The sequence below is a fragment of the Tupaia chinensis genome, unplaced genomic scaffold, assembly GCF_000334495.1.
Source record: "Tupaia chinensis unplaced genomic scaffold, TupChi_1.0 Scaffold000056_1, whole genome shotgun sequence".
NCBI classification, from domain to species: domain Eukaryota; kingdom Metazoa; phylum Chordata; class Mammalia; order Scandentia; family Tupaiidae; genus Tupaia; species Tupaia belangeri.
The window spans coordinates 1,803,199-1,817,156 of record NW_006159514.1 but is presented as its reverse complement, the minus strand read 5'-3'; the positions used below and the strand labels follow the sequence as shown (position 1 = coordinate 1,817,156).

The 13,958-nt window shown below is 47.5% G+C and overlaps 1 protein-coding gene and 1 long non-coding RNA gene across 2 annotated transcripts in view; one reads left to right on the top strand and one right to left on the bottom strand.

Moving 5' to 3' along the window:
• The window catches only part of GORASP2 (golgi reassembly stacking protein 2), a 23,004-nt gene extending 12,059 nt beyond the window's left edge, over positions 1-10,945 (top strand). Inside the window, exons 6-9 of the mRNA XM_006141488.3 lie at positions 391-514; positions 5,986-6,072; positions 7,727-7,846; positions 9,839-10,945. Coding sequence (XP_006141550.1) covers positions 391-514; positions 5,986-6,072; positions 7,727-7,846; positions 9,839-10,185 — 678 coding nt within the window. The 3' untranslated portion in view covers positions 10,186-10,945. The remainder of the gene's footprint in view (positions 1-390; positions 515-5,985; positions 6,073-7,726; positions 7,847-9,838) is intronic.
• Positions 10,946-11,041: 96 nt separating this feature from the next.
• LOC102473047 (uncharacterized) lies at positions 11,042-13,298 on the bottom strand. The gene is made up of 4 exons (XR_333467.3): positions 13,187-13,298; positions 12,241-12,380; positions 11,226-11,356; positions 11,042-11,123 (listed from the first exon to the last, which is right to left on the bottom strand). It is a non-coding gene; the product is annotated as an uncharacterized LOC102473047 (long non-coding RNA).
• Between the last annotated feature and the right edge of the window lie 660 nt (positions 13,299-13,958).

The window sequence follows — 13,958 nt, the reverse complement described above, 5'->3', positions numbered from 1 at the left end:
AAAAAAAAAAAAAAAAAAACAGAGTTCAGAGCGAAGTGGAAAGCAGTGGTATTTTAAGTGTTGAATGAAATGATTCTGGGTGGCTAGGAAAGAAGAAAGAATAGAATCTTTTAGTGTGGAAGTAGCTAGCCCAGTGTTTGTCCCTGGGGGAAGAAGGAAGCCATGTGTCCAGACACTGGGAGCGACAGGATAGAAACGAGTCTCCGTATGCCATATGCAGGGTCCCTGGTGTATATCAACACTAGGAGAAATGTCTGAAGGCAGAGTGCCAGGTGGAAGTTTCGACAGCTACTGCGGGATTCAAATGCATATCTGTAGGGCAGATGAGAGCCAATATGGATATTTTCTTTTGAACAAACTTATGTAACTTTTCTTTTTCTTTTTTGGAAGGTCCAGCTGTCCTCAGTTAATCCCCCGTCTTTGTCATCACCAGGAACTACAGGAATTGAACAGAGTCTGTCTGGACTTTCTATTAGCTCTACTCCACCAGCTGTCAGTAATGTTCTCAGTACAGGTGTGCATACAAACATGCTCTGTTTGCAGTCTGCTTTGTTGTTCATGATGTTCTCGCATAGAATTTATAAAAAATGAATGCCAATGTACCTTAAAGAAACTTAAATGTGCTCTGTGCCAACAGATAGGTCTTATCCCTAAAAGTGGGCACTACATAACCACACGTATGCACACAGGCTTAAACCGCTTCTCTGCACATTTTGGACCCTAAGTTTCTCTTGGATTGTACAATATACAGAGTCGGAACTCTGCCTCTTTATTTTCTGTAATTAATCCCTTGGTAAATGCTGTGTGTCTCCTGGGCGGGTACTGGGGATGCACAAGTGAGCGGATGCTGTTCCTTGTGTTAGGGGCTCAGCCCTGCCTCCCTACTCTTCTTTATACCTCGTTCTATCTGATATACTGCTTTCTGTTTGTCTGTTTTAGCAGAGTTTTTTCTTTAATAGCTTCATTGAGATATAATCCTCGCACCATGTGATTCGCCCATTTAAAGTATATATTGCAGTGGTTTTTAAGTACATACATTTGCAGAGCTGTACTAACAGCACCTGGATTGTAGAATATTTGATGACCCTAAGAAACCCTGTACCCATGAGTAGCCACTCTCCGTTCATCCCCAGCCTCCCAGGCCTTGGCATCTACTTAGCCACTTCTTGTCTCCCTAGATTTGCCTACGCGGCATTTTGCAGACAGGCCTATCTCAGAGATGCCGCAGGCCGGTTCCAAAGTACCACAGGAACGCAAATGTCATAGTACAGTGAGTCACATGGATTCTCTGGTCCCCTACTGCATATAAAAGTTATGTCTACACTGTACTGTAATCTATTAAGTGTACAGTAGCATTATGTCCAAAAACACCAGTGTGCATACCTTAATTTAAAAATACTTCACTGGGAAGCAGCAGGTGGCATAGTTGTTACATCACTGGACTTCCACATGGCTGACCCCAGTTTGAGTTCCCAACCTGGTAGGTTGAAAATCACGCCAGGCACATGTGCATGTGTGCCCAAATTCCCAGGAGGAGAATGAAGAGAAAGGATTGTGGCATGAGCATTCCCCCTGGGGGGGGTGAATTCTCACTTTCCCTGTCATTATCTCTCTCCATCTCTTGCAAGTTCATGTGCCCTGTGAAAAAAACTTAAAAAACAAACAAACAAAAACACCTTACTGTTGGGCCAGCTGGTGGCACAGTGATTAAGGCAGCTAGATCCCACACGACTGACAATACAGTTTGGTCCTGGACTGAGCAGCTTGAAAAACATGCCAGGCACGAGTGTTTGCATGCCCAAAATCCCAGGGGGAAAATGGAGAAAGGATTGCGGCACCTGGACAGTGATTTATCATCTTCCCTCCCTCTCTTTGTCTGTCTTTCCCCACAGAGCACATGCTCCTTGCAGCAAATTAAAACAAAGAATTTCAGTGCTAAAAATGCCAATGATCTTCAGAACCTTCAAAGAGTCATAATCTTTTTGCTGGTGGAGGGTCTTGCTTCATTGTTGTTGGCTGCTGTCTGATCAAGGTGGTGGCTGTGGCATTTTGTTAAAATAAGACGTTGAGGTCTACCACATCGGTGGGTTCTTCCCTTCATGAAAGATTTCTCTGTAGTTGTGATACTGTTTGATAGCATTTTACCCACGGCAGAACGTCTTTGAAAACTGGAGTCAGGCCTCTGAAGCCTCACTGCTGCTTTATTAACTAAGCTTAAGGACTACTCTAAATCCTTTTTTGTCATTCCAACAGTGGTCACAGCATCTTCACCAGGAGTAGGTTCCATCTCAAGAAACCACTTTCTTTGTTCATTCATACTTAGAAGCAGCTCTTCTGGTAAAGTTTTTTTGAGGGAGATTTTTGTTGTAAGGTGTATGCGCTCCCCAGAAAGATCGAGAGAAAGGGGATGGCCACCCGTAGTCCCTGCTCTTCATTCTCCTCTTGAGATTTTGGGCATGCACACACATGTGCCAGGGGTGTTTTTCAAGCTACTACATCCAGAAATCAAGCCTCAGAGTTGGCCATGTGGGATCCAGTGCCTTAACCACTATGCCACCTGCTGACCCCTCTTCTGGCAAAGTTTTATCATGAGATTGCAGTAATTTGATCACATCCTTAGGCTCTACTTTTTTTTTTTTTTAAGTCCATTTATTGACTATTTCAAGAGAGAGATACAGCTGCCCTGACAGGGTCTCACTGTGCCTCTACCTACCCTACTCTAGCCTTCTAGCCAGCCAGGATCATGGGCATACCCAGAGGCCCAGTTAGACCAGGATCCAAGTCCAGGGCCTTCCCACATGGCCGCCCTGTCGTGCAGAGTGCCTCCCTCCTGTGCACTGTCGCTGGGCGCAGGTTCTACTTGCAACTCTCATTGTCTTGCTTTTCCCACCACAGCAGCATTCACTTCTCCCACTGATATCTTGAATCCTGTGAGGGTTGAAATATGCCATATGACATCCCTTCTGATTTTAGGAAATAGCTGACATCTCTCTTCCAGTCCCAGTTTCTCTTTGACAGTTTAATCGCCCCTCATTACATTGCAGTTATTGTTTTATAAGCACTGCACTGAGATCCCGGCTGATTACACTGCAGAGAAATGGCTTCTTGAATATCAAAGATAGAACATAAATAAAGCAGTGCTTAAAATAGACGGAAAGAAAAGTGACACTTTCACTTTTGCATAAATCAGTTTAAAAAGCCTAAAACAAGCCTGGCCTGGTGGTTAAGGCAGCTGTATCCTACAGGGGTTAGCTACATGGTTCAAATCCTGAAAAACACACCAGATGCATGTGCGTTTACGCCCAAAGGCCCAACAGGATGGAGACGGGGATGCTGAGGGGTCATGGCAGCATCATCACTCCCATTAGGGGCGCTTTCTCCCTCTCGCTCCTCTCTCCTGGCGAGCACACGTGCCCTCTGGCAATTAAAGAAAATTCCTCAGGTGTGTTCTAGCATTATGCCACGTGAGAAACGAGTTTTAGTTAGGCATTTATTTTCCTGTCTTCATTGATTATATTGATTGCAAAGTACCCTAAACAGTAACTGTACAGATATAAAAGTGTGACTTTATTTTTATTAAACTTCTCTGTGGATTTGGTCTACAACATTTTTAGAAAAGAATATTACTACTTAAATGGCATTAATCAGTGTTTCTCTAGGTATACCTCTCACTCCCTGCCTGTTCCCTTTGCTTACTTAAGTTTTCTATAGAGAAGTATAATTATTTTACATTTAGTTTTCTCTTCTTGCCCCTCATGAGAATATAAATTTCTGGACAGTTGTGATTTCTGTTTTCTTCTGGCTATTAAGTGCCTCTGTGCCTAGAACAATGTCTGACAGATAGTAGGTGCCCCACAAAACAATGAATGAACACGCCAACCATTCATCCAAGTAAAGAACCCTCTCTCCCGAAAGTGTTGTGTACGGTTGTAACAGTGTCGCAGACCACGTGAAGCCCTAGATGCCTGGCCGAGATTCAGTCACTTGTTTTTGAAGCTAGAGTGTAGGACCAGTAGTTGACATAAAGGCTATGTCGCTGGACTCCCATATAGTCGGCTGCAGTTCAAATCCCAGACCCGGTGGCTTAAACTCATGCTGGGCACATGTGCATGCATGCCCAAGATCCCAAGAGGAGAATGGAGGAGAAGGGATTGCGGCGTGGCCATCCCCCCCGGGGGGTGATTTCTCGCTTTCTGTCTCTCTATCTCTGTCTTTCTGGCAAGCAAACGCTACCTGTAACAAAATCCTCTACGTAAAAAGAAACTAGGGTGTATCTGTCCTTTAAGGATGAGAAGAAACTTAAACTTAAGTGAAAGACTTTATTAGGAAATAGAGAAACTTTGCTAGCCAACTGCTTTCATTTTCTTAAAACCAAGATTTGAAGACACAACTAATAGTTGTGATTGCATATGACCACATAACAAATCATGCAGTGCCTAACAGTTCAGTACAAAATAGAGAATGGCTTCTGATATTTCAGTGAAGTTCTGTGATCTGGGCTCCTGTGGAGCTCTTGCTAGTGCTTAATTATATAGTTTGCATGCTTAAGATTTGTGTAGTAGAGAAGGTAAATAAATAAAGACTAACTGAAAATGTTTGGTCATTGGAAAAGTCATGACACATTTTTACATAGAAAAAAATATATATATGGGACCCGCGGGTGACATGGTGGTTAAGGCGCTGTACATTACCATATGGCAAACTGTGGTTTGAGTCCTGAATCTGGTGGCTTGCCTTCTCACTTCCTCTCTCTCCCACCCTCACCCTCTCTCTCTCTCTGGTCAAATTAAAAAATAAATGAATGAATAAATAAAAAATAAAATAATTATTTAAAAAAAAAGAAAAATATGACATGACTTTTCCAACAGCCCAATAGTTGGGACATACTTTAAGGCACAGTTCATTCCTGTCATCATATTTTAGCAGATTTCTGTGAGATAAAATCTAGAATCCATATCCAATAGTACTATATTTGCACATCATCAAAACCTCCCACTTGAGTAGGTGGTGCACATTAGCCATCCGATCTTTATTAGGTGGAATCCTAAGGGTTACTTGTGTGTGAAGAACATAACCTTGAGCTCACATCAGTACAAACAGGAATGTGTTAGACTTGAGGGGAGTACAGAGCCTCAGGGTGGCAGGAAATGGAGATCTGGAAAGCCAGGCCTCTCCATCTCTAGAGATGGGTGTGTTCTTTTGTCTTTGGGGGGCACCTGCGTCATGCTCCTCTTTCACAGCCCAGCATTCAATGTTTCACAGGGCATGTGGCCCCTCAGTCATCCCGTGTCCATGGCATTTGGTTCAGGAGCCCTTAGGGAGGGACCAGAATCCTCGGGTCCTGTTTCCAAATGTCTAAGGCGATGGTCTAATCCAGCCCTGCTTAGGCTAGTGTAGACACTTGCCCAGCAAGCTGAGCCAGTGGTGGGATTGCATCGCCTCCCCTGCCCCACTCTCGACCCAGACCCTGGTAACAGCCTTTTGTAAGGATTGTGGTGGAGTCCGTACATCAGCTGTGAAGGGTGTGGTTCAGAACATGATGTACTTGGGACCAGCAGTTAGCGTAATGGCTATGTTGCTGGACTCCCATGGACTCTACATGGTCTCCTATGTAGTCGACCGCGGTTCGTGTACTGGACCCGGTGGCTTAAACTCACACTGGGCATATGTGCGTGCATGCCCAAGATCCCAAGAGGAAAATGGAGGAGAAGGGACTGTGGCGTGGCCATACCCCCTGGGGGGTGATTTCTTGCTTTCTGTCTCTCTGTCTCTCTCTGTCTGTCTGGCAAGCGCACGCGCCCTATAGTGAAAAACCTCTCAAAAAAAGAAAAAAAAAAACAAAACAGAACATGATGTACCAGAAATGAGGACCAAAGGAAGGCCCAACCAGGGGGTGGGGAGGAGCTGCAAATTAGCTGAATAGAGTCTGTCTACTCTTTGCAAACTGTTAGACATTTTAAAAAAAAGATTATGCTTTTGTTTTAGGTGTACCAACAGTACCGTTATTGCCACCACAAGTAAACCAGTCCCTTACTTCTGTGCCACCAATGAACCCAGCTACTACATTACCAGGTAAGCAGCAGGGGACAGAGATATATGTAATGATAACAGCATTACTGGGGGGAGGGAGGGACAGAAACAACATTTTATACCTATGTGGTAATGATTTAAAAAAGTTTTGCCAGAGGGTATACACAGTTGCTGGGGAGAAAGAGAGAGAAGGAAGTGAGAAAGTGCTCCCAGTGGGGCCTGGTCACACTGCAACCCCTTCTCCATTTTCCCCTCCTTTTGGGATTTTGGGCGCACGTGCACATGCACACACCTGCTGTGCCGTTCAAGCACTGGGTCCAGGACTTGAACTGCATGTTCGGCCATGTGAGATCCAGGTGCCCTAACCACCAGGCCTCGGGACAGCCCTGACTTCATATCTTTTCATCTCATTTTTCCTCTGCAGTAACTGTGATAAGTGATAGCAGGTGGACCTCTCCTTAGTAGACAAGGATGGTAGTTACCAGCGAATCTGTGGCTGAGCCTAGAGCCCCTTACCAGTCCTGCCAACCCCACAGTGTGGTGCAAGCCAGGAGTAAGGAATAGTAAAGGTCTGCTCTTCAGCATCTCCCCCATGAGAACTTTCTGGTGGTTATTCATCTGAATAGCCATTATGTCCTAGAAGACAGCGCTCCTTATTTGGGTCTTCAGAGGCTCTAACATTAAATGAATTTTCTATATATTTCCCTTAATGTTCTCAGTGAAGACCATGTCCCTTTAGCTAGCTGATAACAATCAAATATTATTTCAAATACACTTTTACTATGAGAGCCTTTAGTTGATTGACTAAAGATTTCCTGTACAGACACATTAAGCCATGAATCAGATGTGTATACACACACACACACACACACACAGAATGGTGAAGGTTGGGGTAAAGGGTTAACATGTGGGCAATTGGGTGAAAGATATATGTGGGGATTTACTACTATAAATCTGAAATTATTTCAGAATCAAAAATTAAAATGAAAAAAGGCCAGCTCCATAGCTTGATAGTTAAGGCAGCCAGCTCTCACATGGCCAGCCACACAGTTCAAGTCCTGGACTTGCAGCTTGAGAAACGTGCTGGGCGTGTGCACATGCATGCCCAAAATCCTGAAAAAGGAAGAGGTGGAGAAGAGATTGCGATGTGACCATTCCCATTCGGGGAGCCTTCTCTTCTCCCTGTCTGTCTGTCTCTGGCAAGCGCATGTGCCCTCTAGCAGAAAAAAAGAAAAGAAAGCCACAGACTATAAACTCAATCAAAGAAAACTTCTGTTCCATTTGCTACCGTATTTGCTGAAATAAACCAACCATCTCTCCAGGATACTCAGGCCATCGTCATTCTTGTGGAGTTTTAGGGGGTGTTCATTATTTAACCTTTAACCCATGTAGCCATCTACTCACATAGGTATAGAACTCTATTTTAACTGAGATTTGTTATTGCGATACAGAACTGCACATGAAGTAGATTTCTGGTAGTCTCATTTTGGTTTTTGTTCATTTTAGTTTGTATTTATGATTTTCGGTTTGCATAGAGTCAGTGTATATCTGGGTGAGTTACGGTATGGATTTTGTCAGGCATGCATATAGTACCTAGTGGAGGCCTCACTGTGAAGTAGATTTTTTTTCCCAGTACATGAGGTTTGCTTTTCCCTGGGTGAAGCACTGACCTTTGGTTCTCTCTGCTTCTGTCCAGGTCTGATGCCTTTACCAGCAGGACTCCCCAACCTCCCCAACCTCCCCAGCCTCCCCAACCTCAACCTGCCCACACCACACATCATGCCAGGCGGTGGCTTGCCAGAACTTGGAAACCCGGGTATGTGGCAGATCTTATCCTCCTAGGAAGGTCTCTAATAAAAAGCTTTATTCAGGAAAGCCCATCCATCCTCTGTTTTAGTTTGTTCTGGAAAGGGCAAATCAGTTTAACAGATTTCAGCTACTTTATATCATTTTTTTTTTATTTAAAAGATTAAGAATAAAAATACAAGAGTATCTTTGTGTTTCCCCTCTGCCTGCACCCTGTCAGCTCAAGCACCAGAGGGCCAGGTGTAGGAAGTCAAAGCGGTGGCGAGGTGCTGACACTGAATCTGAAATGGGTCCCGTACGCCCACAGCAGTGAACAGATTCCCCGCTGCCCTGGTCACCTTTTGAGCAAGTGCCACCAGCGGGCCCTTGCCCAGAAACTTGGGCAGGAAAATGATCACCCTGGTCAGCTGGTTGGGGTTGTTTTTGATAAATAGTCTCATTATTAACCCAATCTGTGACAGATTTTAGCTGCACATAGTTAGACACCCAGATTTTGTGTGCTAATGGAGATACAGCAGCAGAGCGTCCCATCAGCCTGCTCTTAAAGTTAATGATGACGGGTCACCTTGACCTTGGAGATCGCTGACTGACAGGTATCTCAGTAGTTGAGCCCGTCAGTACTGCCAGTGAGTGGCTGTACTTGTCACTGTCAGTTTCCGTGTGGGTTACAACTGCCCCTTTTGTAACACTTGTCATCTCTGTATAGATCTGTGTAGATCTTCCTTTACAGCACAAAGGTTTCCAAAACAAAGGAAGCGCTAGTAAACTCGGCTCCCACTCCCGGTCTTAGCTCCCGCCCTTCGTGTCTGCTGTTTTCTGTACTCTGGCTGCTCTCTGCCTTTTCCTCAGACTTGACAGACTCAAGGGCCATAAGGATTTCACTAGCTCACAGGTTGCCCTGAACCCAAGCTTTACAACCTGCCTTTTTTTTTCTTTTTTTTTCTTTTTTAGGTTTATGCTATAGGTACCTGGCTCACCCTAGAGGGAGAGAGAGAAAGAGAGAAATCCTCCCCACAGGGGATGCCATGGTGCAGTCCCTTCTCCTCTATTCTCCTGCTAGGATTTTGGGCATACATGCACACGTGCCCAGTTTGATTTTCAAACTGCTGGTCTGGGATTCAGACATCGTCAATTATGTGCGAGTCCAGCACCTCAACCACCATGCCACCTGCTGGCCCCTCTTTTTTAAATTTCCTGTAGGGAGCTAGAGAGAGGCAGAGCAGGACTATGATAAATTACCCCTCGGGGAATGACTATGCCGCAATCTTGTCTCCATTCTCTTCTCAGGATTCTGGGCATACAGGCACAGGTGCCTGGCATGGTTTTTGTTTGTTTATTTTTGTTTTGTTTTGTTTTTTTCTGGCATGTTTTTCAAGCCAGGATCCAGGGCTCCAGCCATGCCGTCAACCATGTGGGATCCAGCCACCTTAGCCCCTACCCACCAGCTCGGCCCTCTTCTGTTTCTTGAAGTAACACTACTTTCCTTCATCCTGCTTTTTTAAATCATCAGAATAAAACCACCCCAAATTATGTAAAAGGCTGTCGATCACAGCTGTAACTAGTGGAGGCTGAAATCCCAGCCCCTCCCTCCCTTAGCCCTCGCAGGAAGGTTGGCTCCTGTGCCTTCCTGGTGTCTGTCCAGAGGGCAGCGGGAACTCAGCTTGCTCGCCCCCGACAGCGGAGCCTGTGTCCTCCCATCTGGTGTCACGACCTCTGCTCCCGTGTGGGCCTGTCGGTGCTGACCTGGAGGAGCAGTTCTTTCCTAGCTGGTGTCCCTCAGTGCCGGGCTGAGCCACGGGGAGCCTAGAAGGCAGGTCCCTATCCTCTTGGTCAGCTCTACTGCAGGGAGTACTGACCCCGTCGTGGCCTCAACTGGAGAGACGCAAGGGGTGACTCGTGTTGTCTCTCCTTTAGTTCCTTATGGAAATGCAAATGGACTGTGACAATGCCTTCTGCCCCTTAGTGCCAGGAGGATGTATGATCTGTGCAATTTCTGTCCTAGGTCTGCCACCTCTTCCTTCCTTGCCTCCCCGAAACTTGCCTGGCATCGCACCTCTCCCCATGCCATCCGACTTCCTCCCATCCTTCCCTTTGGTTCCAGAGGGCTCTGCCGCAGCGGGATCAGGGGAGTTGCTGCCCTCCCTCCCACCCACCGGCAGCCTGCCTTCCGGCCCCATCACGACTACTGCAAAGGCAGACGCAGCCTCCCCCCGCACCGTGGATGTGACGCTCCCTGCTCCCACAGCCCCTGCCACTGTGGAGGACAGAGTTGGCGACGCCGCCCCAGCCAGTGAGAAGCCTGTTTCTGCAGGCATGGATGCCATTGCTTCAGAGTCACCATCCCTCTGAACCGTTCTTTGGGATTGGCTTGGCGTGTCTGGAAATGCAAAGGATCATTAATTTCATACTAGTTTATACTGTATCTGTAGGCATCCTGTAAATACTTCTAAGAGGAAATCTAAGCAAGAGGACCTGGCCTTGGATCCCGAGTCGGGGTGGGGCTCACAGGCCAGGGAGGGGAATGTCGGAAAGTGCTTGTATTTTAAACAACCAAAAAGATTGTAAAGGTGGCTTGCTGCGGGGCTTCCACTGCCATCTCGGGTGTACGTCTTTGGGGAAGGTGGTGGCAGGGCATCCGCAGGGTTCCCTGTCCCCTGCTGCTCCTCTGTAGAGAGGACGTGAAATATTCTATGCCTAGTTCTCACCGCAACATTTCTGATATTTGTAAGTGGCTTGCAGAGTGCAGACCACCTCACTAAGCCTACAGGAGAGGTATTTTACCTTTGGTCCCCCTGAGTCATGTCTCTATTACGGTTTACACAAAAGTTCCAGCTGAAGATGTTTGTTAAAGTCCCACAGCGTGCACTATTAACTGAACATCTTTTTATTCAGCCTCTATACAGATCCTTGTTTTGAGCTCTCAGAAGTCCTCAGACCACATTTTGTAACTGCTACCGTTGCTTTATACGCCCACCATAAAATGGCATTTAAAAACAAATAAAGAGATGTTGCACAGTTTTAAACCAGAAGGTGGCACTTTGTGGCTACTTGCAGTCTTACAGCTAAAGCTGGGAGAGCATAGATACAACAATAAAGGACAGTCACCGTTTCTCCGTGTTACACTGAAGTAACTCCCCGTTGCCTTGTGTGCGCTTCCTGCTTTCCAGTATGGTACACGTCTTTCATGTCCCGGGTCCGGTGTTTGCTTTCTTCTAAGTTTTCTACCAGATAGTTAACTGGAATTGATTTACTGATTTACTGAATGAAATTAAATGCTTATTTTATCCCTGTTTTTGAAAAAGATAAAAGGGGCTCCTCAGTTATTGACTTCATACCAGTGCAGATACCAGTGCGGAATCGCTCACCCCAAGGCGACAACACAAACTCACCTCTGACCACTCAGCGGGAGAGTTCCCAGCGCCCACCAGGCCTCTTGGGTCAACGCCACCATCCGTGGAGCCAGGCGTGTGCTTCAAGCTGAACACTGAGAGGGCTGCCCGCGTGGTTCCGCCGTACGCATCTCCGACGATTAGTTAAAGGATATTTTTTTAAAAAGAAATTATAACAGGTAGGGAAGATATTCACAAGCATATTTAAATGACATCATTTTTGACCTTCTAAGACAGGGAAAGCGGAGAAAGTTATTACTTCCCGAAAGATGCACACATTATTTCTTCTGGGCTTTTTGGCTAAGATCAAGTGTAGAGGTGCTCTTGTTAAAAACAACAGCACACGCCAAGGAGAACCTTCAGTGGACAGTGAGTACTTTTAATTTTTAAAATTTGGACAGTGAGTAATTTTTTTAAATTATTTATTCAATTTTATTTAGTAGTAGTAGTAATTCTGTTTTACCAGAAAGAGAGGGAGAGTTGATAGTGAGAAAGCAAGCTGCCAGGTCTGGGACTTGAACCATGGTAGTTGGCCATGTGGGAGTCCAGTGCCCTTAACCAACCATGCCACATGCCTGACCCCGACAGTAATTTTTAAGCTTTACAAAATGATTTTATTTATTTATTTGTTGGTATAGGGTGTGTGTGCTCACCAGAGAGAGTGAGCAATCACCCCTAAACCACCCTCCCTGCCCTCCAGCACCACTGGCCACACTGCAGTCCCTTCTCCATTCCACTCTGCGGTTTTGGGCACCCTCACACACCTGCCAGGCATTATTTTTCAAGCCACTAGTCCTGGACTCAAGCAGCAAAGTCAGCCATGTGGGATCCAATGCCTTAACCACCTTGCCACGGGCTGGCCCAATCCCCCCCCTCCCTTTAATGCCATTTTTCCCCAAACCAATGGTTCTTAACTCTTGAGAGGTCACAGTTCTCGTGAGATTGGTGACAGCCTTGGGCCATCTTCCCGGGAAAATGCACAAGAGCTGTATCAACCACTGAACCTAGCACTCACTGGGCGGGCAGGTGGGCACGGCCTTGACCTAGGCTGGCTCGTAGGGCCACCTCGGTGGTGGAAAATGCCTCTGCCTTCTCCACTTCCTTCAGGAAGACATCTGGGGCTTCATGGACAGTAGACCGTGCAGCACCAGGTGCCTGCAGCAGGGAGTTCAAGCTGCCCGACCCAGGCCACTCCTGTGGCCCTGGAGAAGAGCCAGTCATGTCAGCCCTTAGGGCCTTGTAAGTTGCAGTCCTGGGGACCCAGCAACACATCCTGCCTTGGAGGGAGGTGCCTGTGTGGCTCAGGGTGTGCCGAGCTCCACGTGAGGGCTCAGCAGGGCAGACGTGAGGACATTGGTTTGGGAGAGCTCTGAGTGTCCCAGTGGCCTATAGCCCACACACTGACAGTGACGTTGCCTTCCCTTTGACCTGCGGCCCTGCGGAGGCGGTCGGTCACTTACACCCGATCTGAAAGCTCAGCCTCCTGGTCTGGCAGACCTGGCCGGCAAGGACACCTGGACCCTCTGGGTTCCCCCGGCCTAGTGGGCGGGCTCGTGTGCGGCCCCGCCATCCCACCCCATTCTAGCTGGAAGAGAAGGGGCACTCCCCTTCCTCTGGGGACACCTGGGAGAGGCTTCCCGCAGCCCTGCTGCCTGGGCAGGTGCAGCACGTGGAGGTCGCCGGGTACAGGGGGCAGGAGAGGGAGTCCACGCCCAGAGTTGGAGCCAGAGGGGCGCCCAGGTAAGCGGCCCTGGGGCGGGGTGCGGGACGCTCGCCAGGCGGGGCTGTCCCTGCGGAGACCACGAAGGCCCTGGGTGGGCGACGGTCGCGCTGGGAGCCGGCTGCCGGGGATCCGGAGCAGGGCAGGATCAGCATGGGGAGACGGCAGAAGCTGCTGTCGCCGCAGCCCTCTGTCGCGGCCTGTGACCGCGACCGCAACCCGGTCTGTTACTTAAACACACCTCAGAACAATTTAGCACAGCCTGCTTCTCAAAACTTCTAAACGGTCTGGAGGAGCCCAGCTTGCCCCTCGTGGAGCGCGCCACCCAGCGGGGAACACGGTGACCGGAACGTTCCCGCAAACTGTGGCGATGCGGGGTCTCGGGCAGGAGCTGGCGGAGAGGGACTCGCAACGCAGGTCGTCTCGCGGGGACGCCCTCCAGCAAACTGGTGGCTGCTAGCCCATTTATTTTATTAGAAAATTAAGTGACTAGCAGTTGGTGTAGATGCTATGTCGCAGGACTCCCATGTAGTCAGCTGCAGTTCGAGTCCCGGATCCAGTGGCTTAAATTCACACCGGGCATGTGTGCGTGTGTGCCCAAGATCCCGAGAGGAGAATAGAGGAGAAGGGATTTTGGCGTGGCCATCCCCCCTGGGGGTTAATTGCTCGCTTTCTCTCTCTATGACAAGCGCATGCGCCCTATAGCAAAAACCTCTCCCCCCCCCAAAAAAGGTTAAATTTAAAAAAAGAAAATTAAATGCATTTTTGGTAATTTCTTAGTTGACCCTATCTTGCAGAGCACCCCTTCTCCCTCTTTTTAAAAATTATTACAGCGCGGCCAGCAGGTGGCATAATGGTTACATCTTTGGACTCTCATGTGGCCAACAGCGGTTTGAATTCTAGACCTAGCAGCTTGTTTTCTTTCTCTCTCTCTCTGGTCAAATTAAAAATAATATTGGGGACTAGCAGATGACGTAGTGGTTATGTTGCTGGACTCCCATGTAGTTGATATG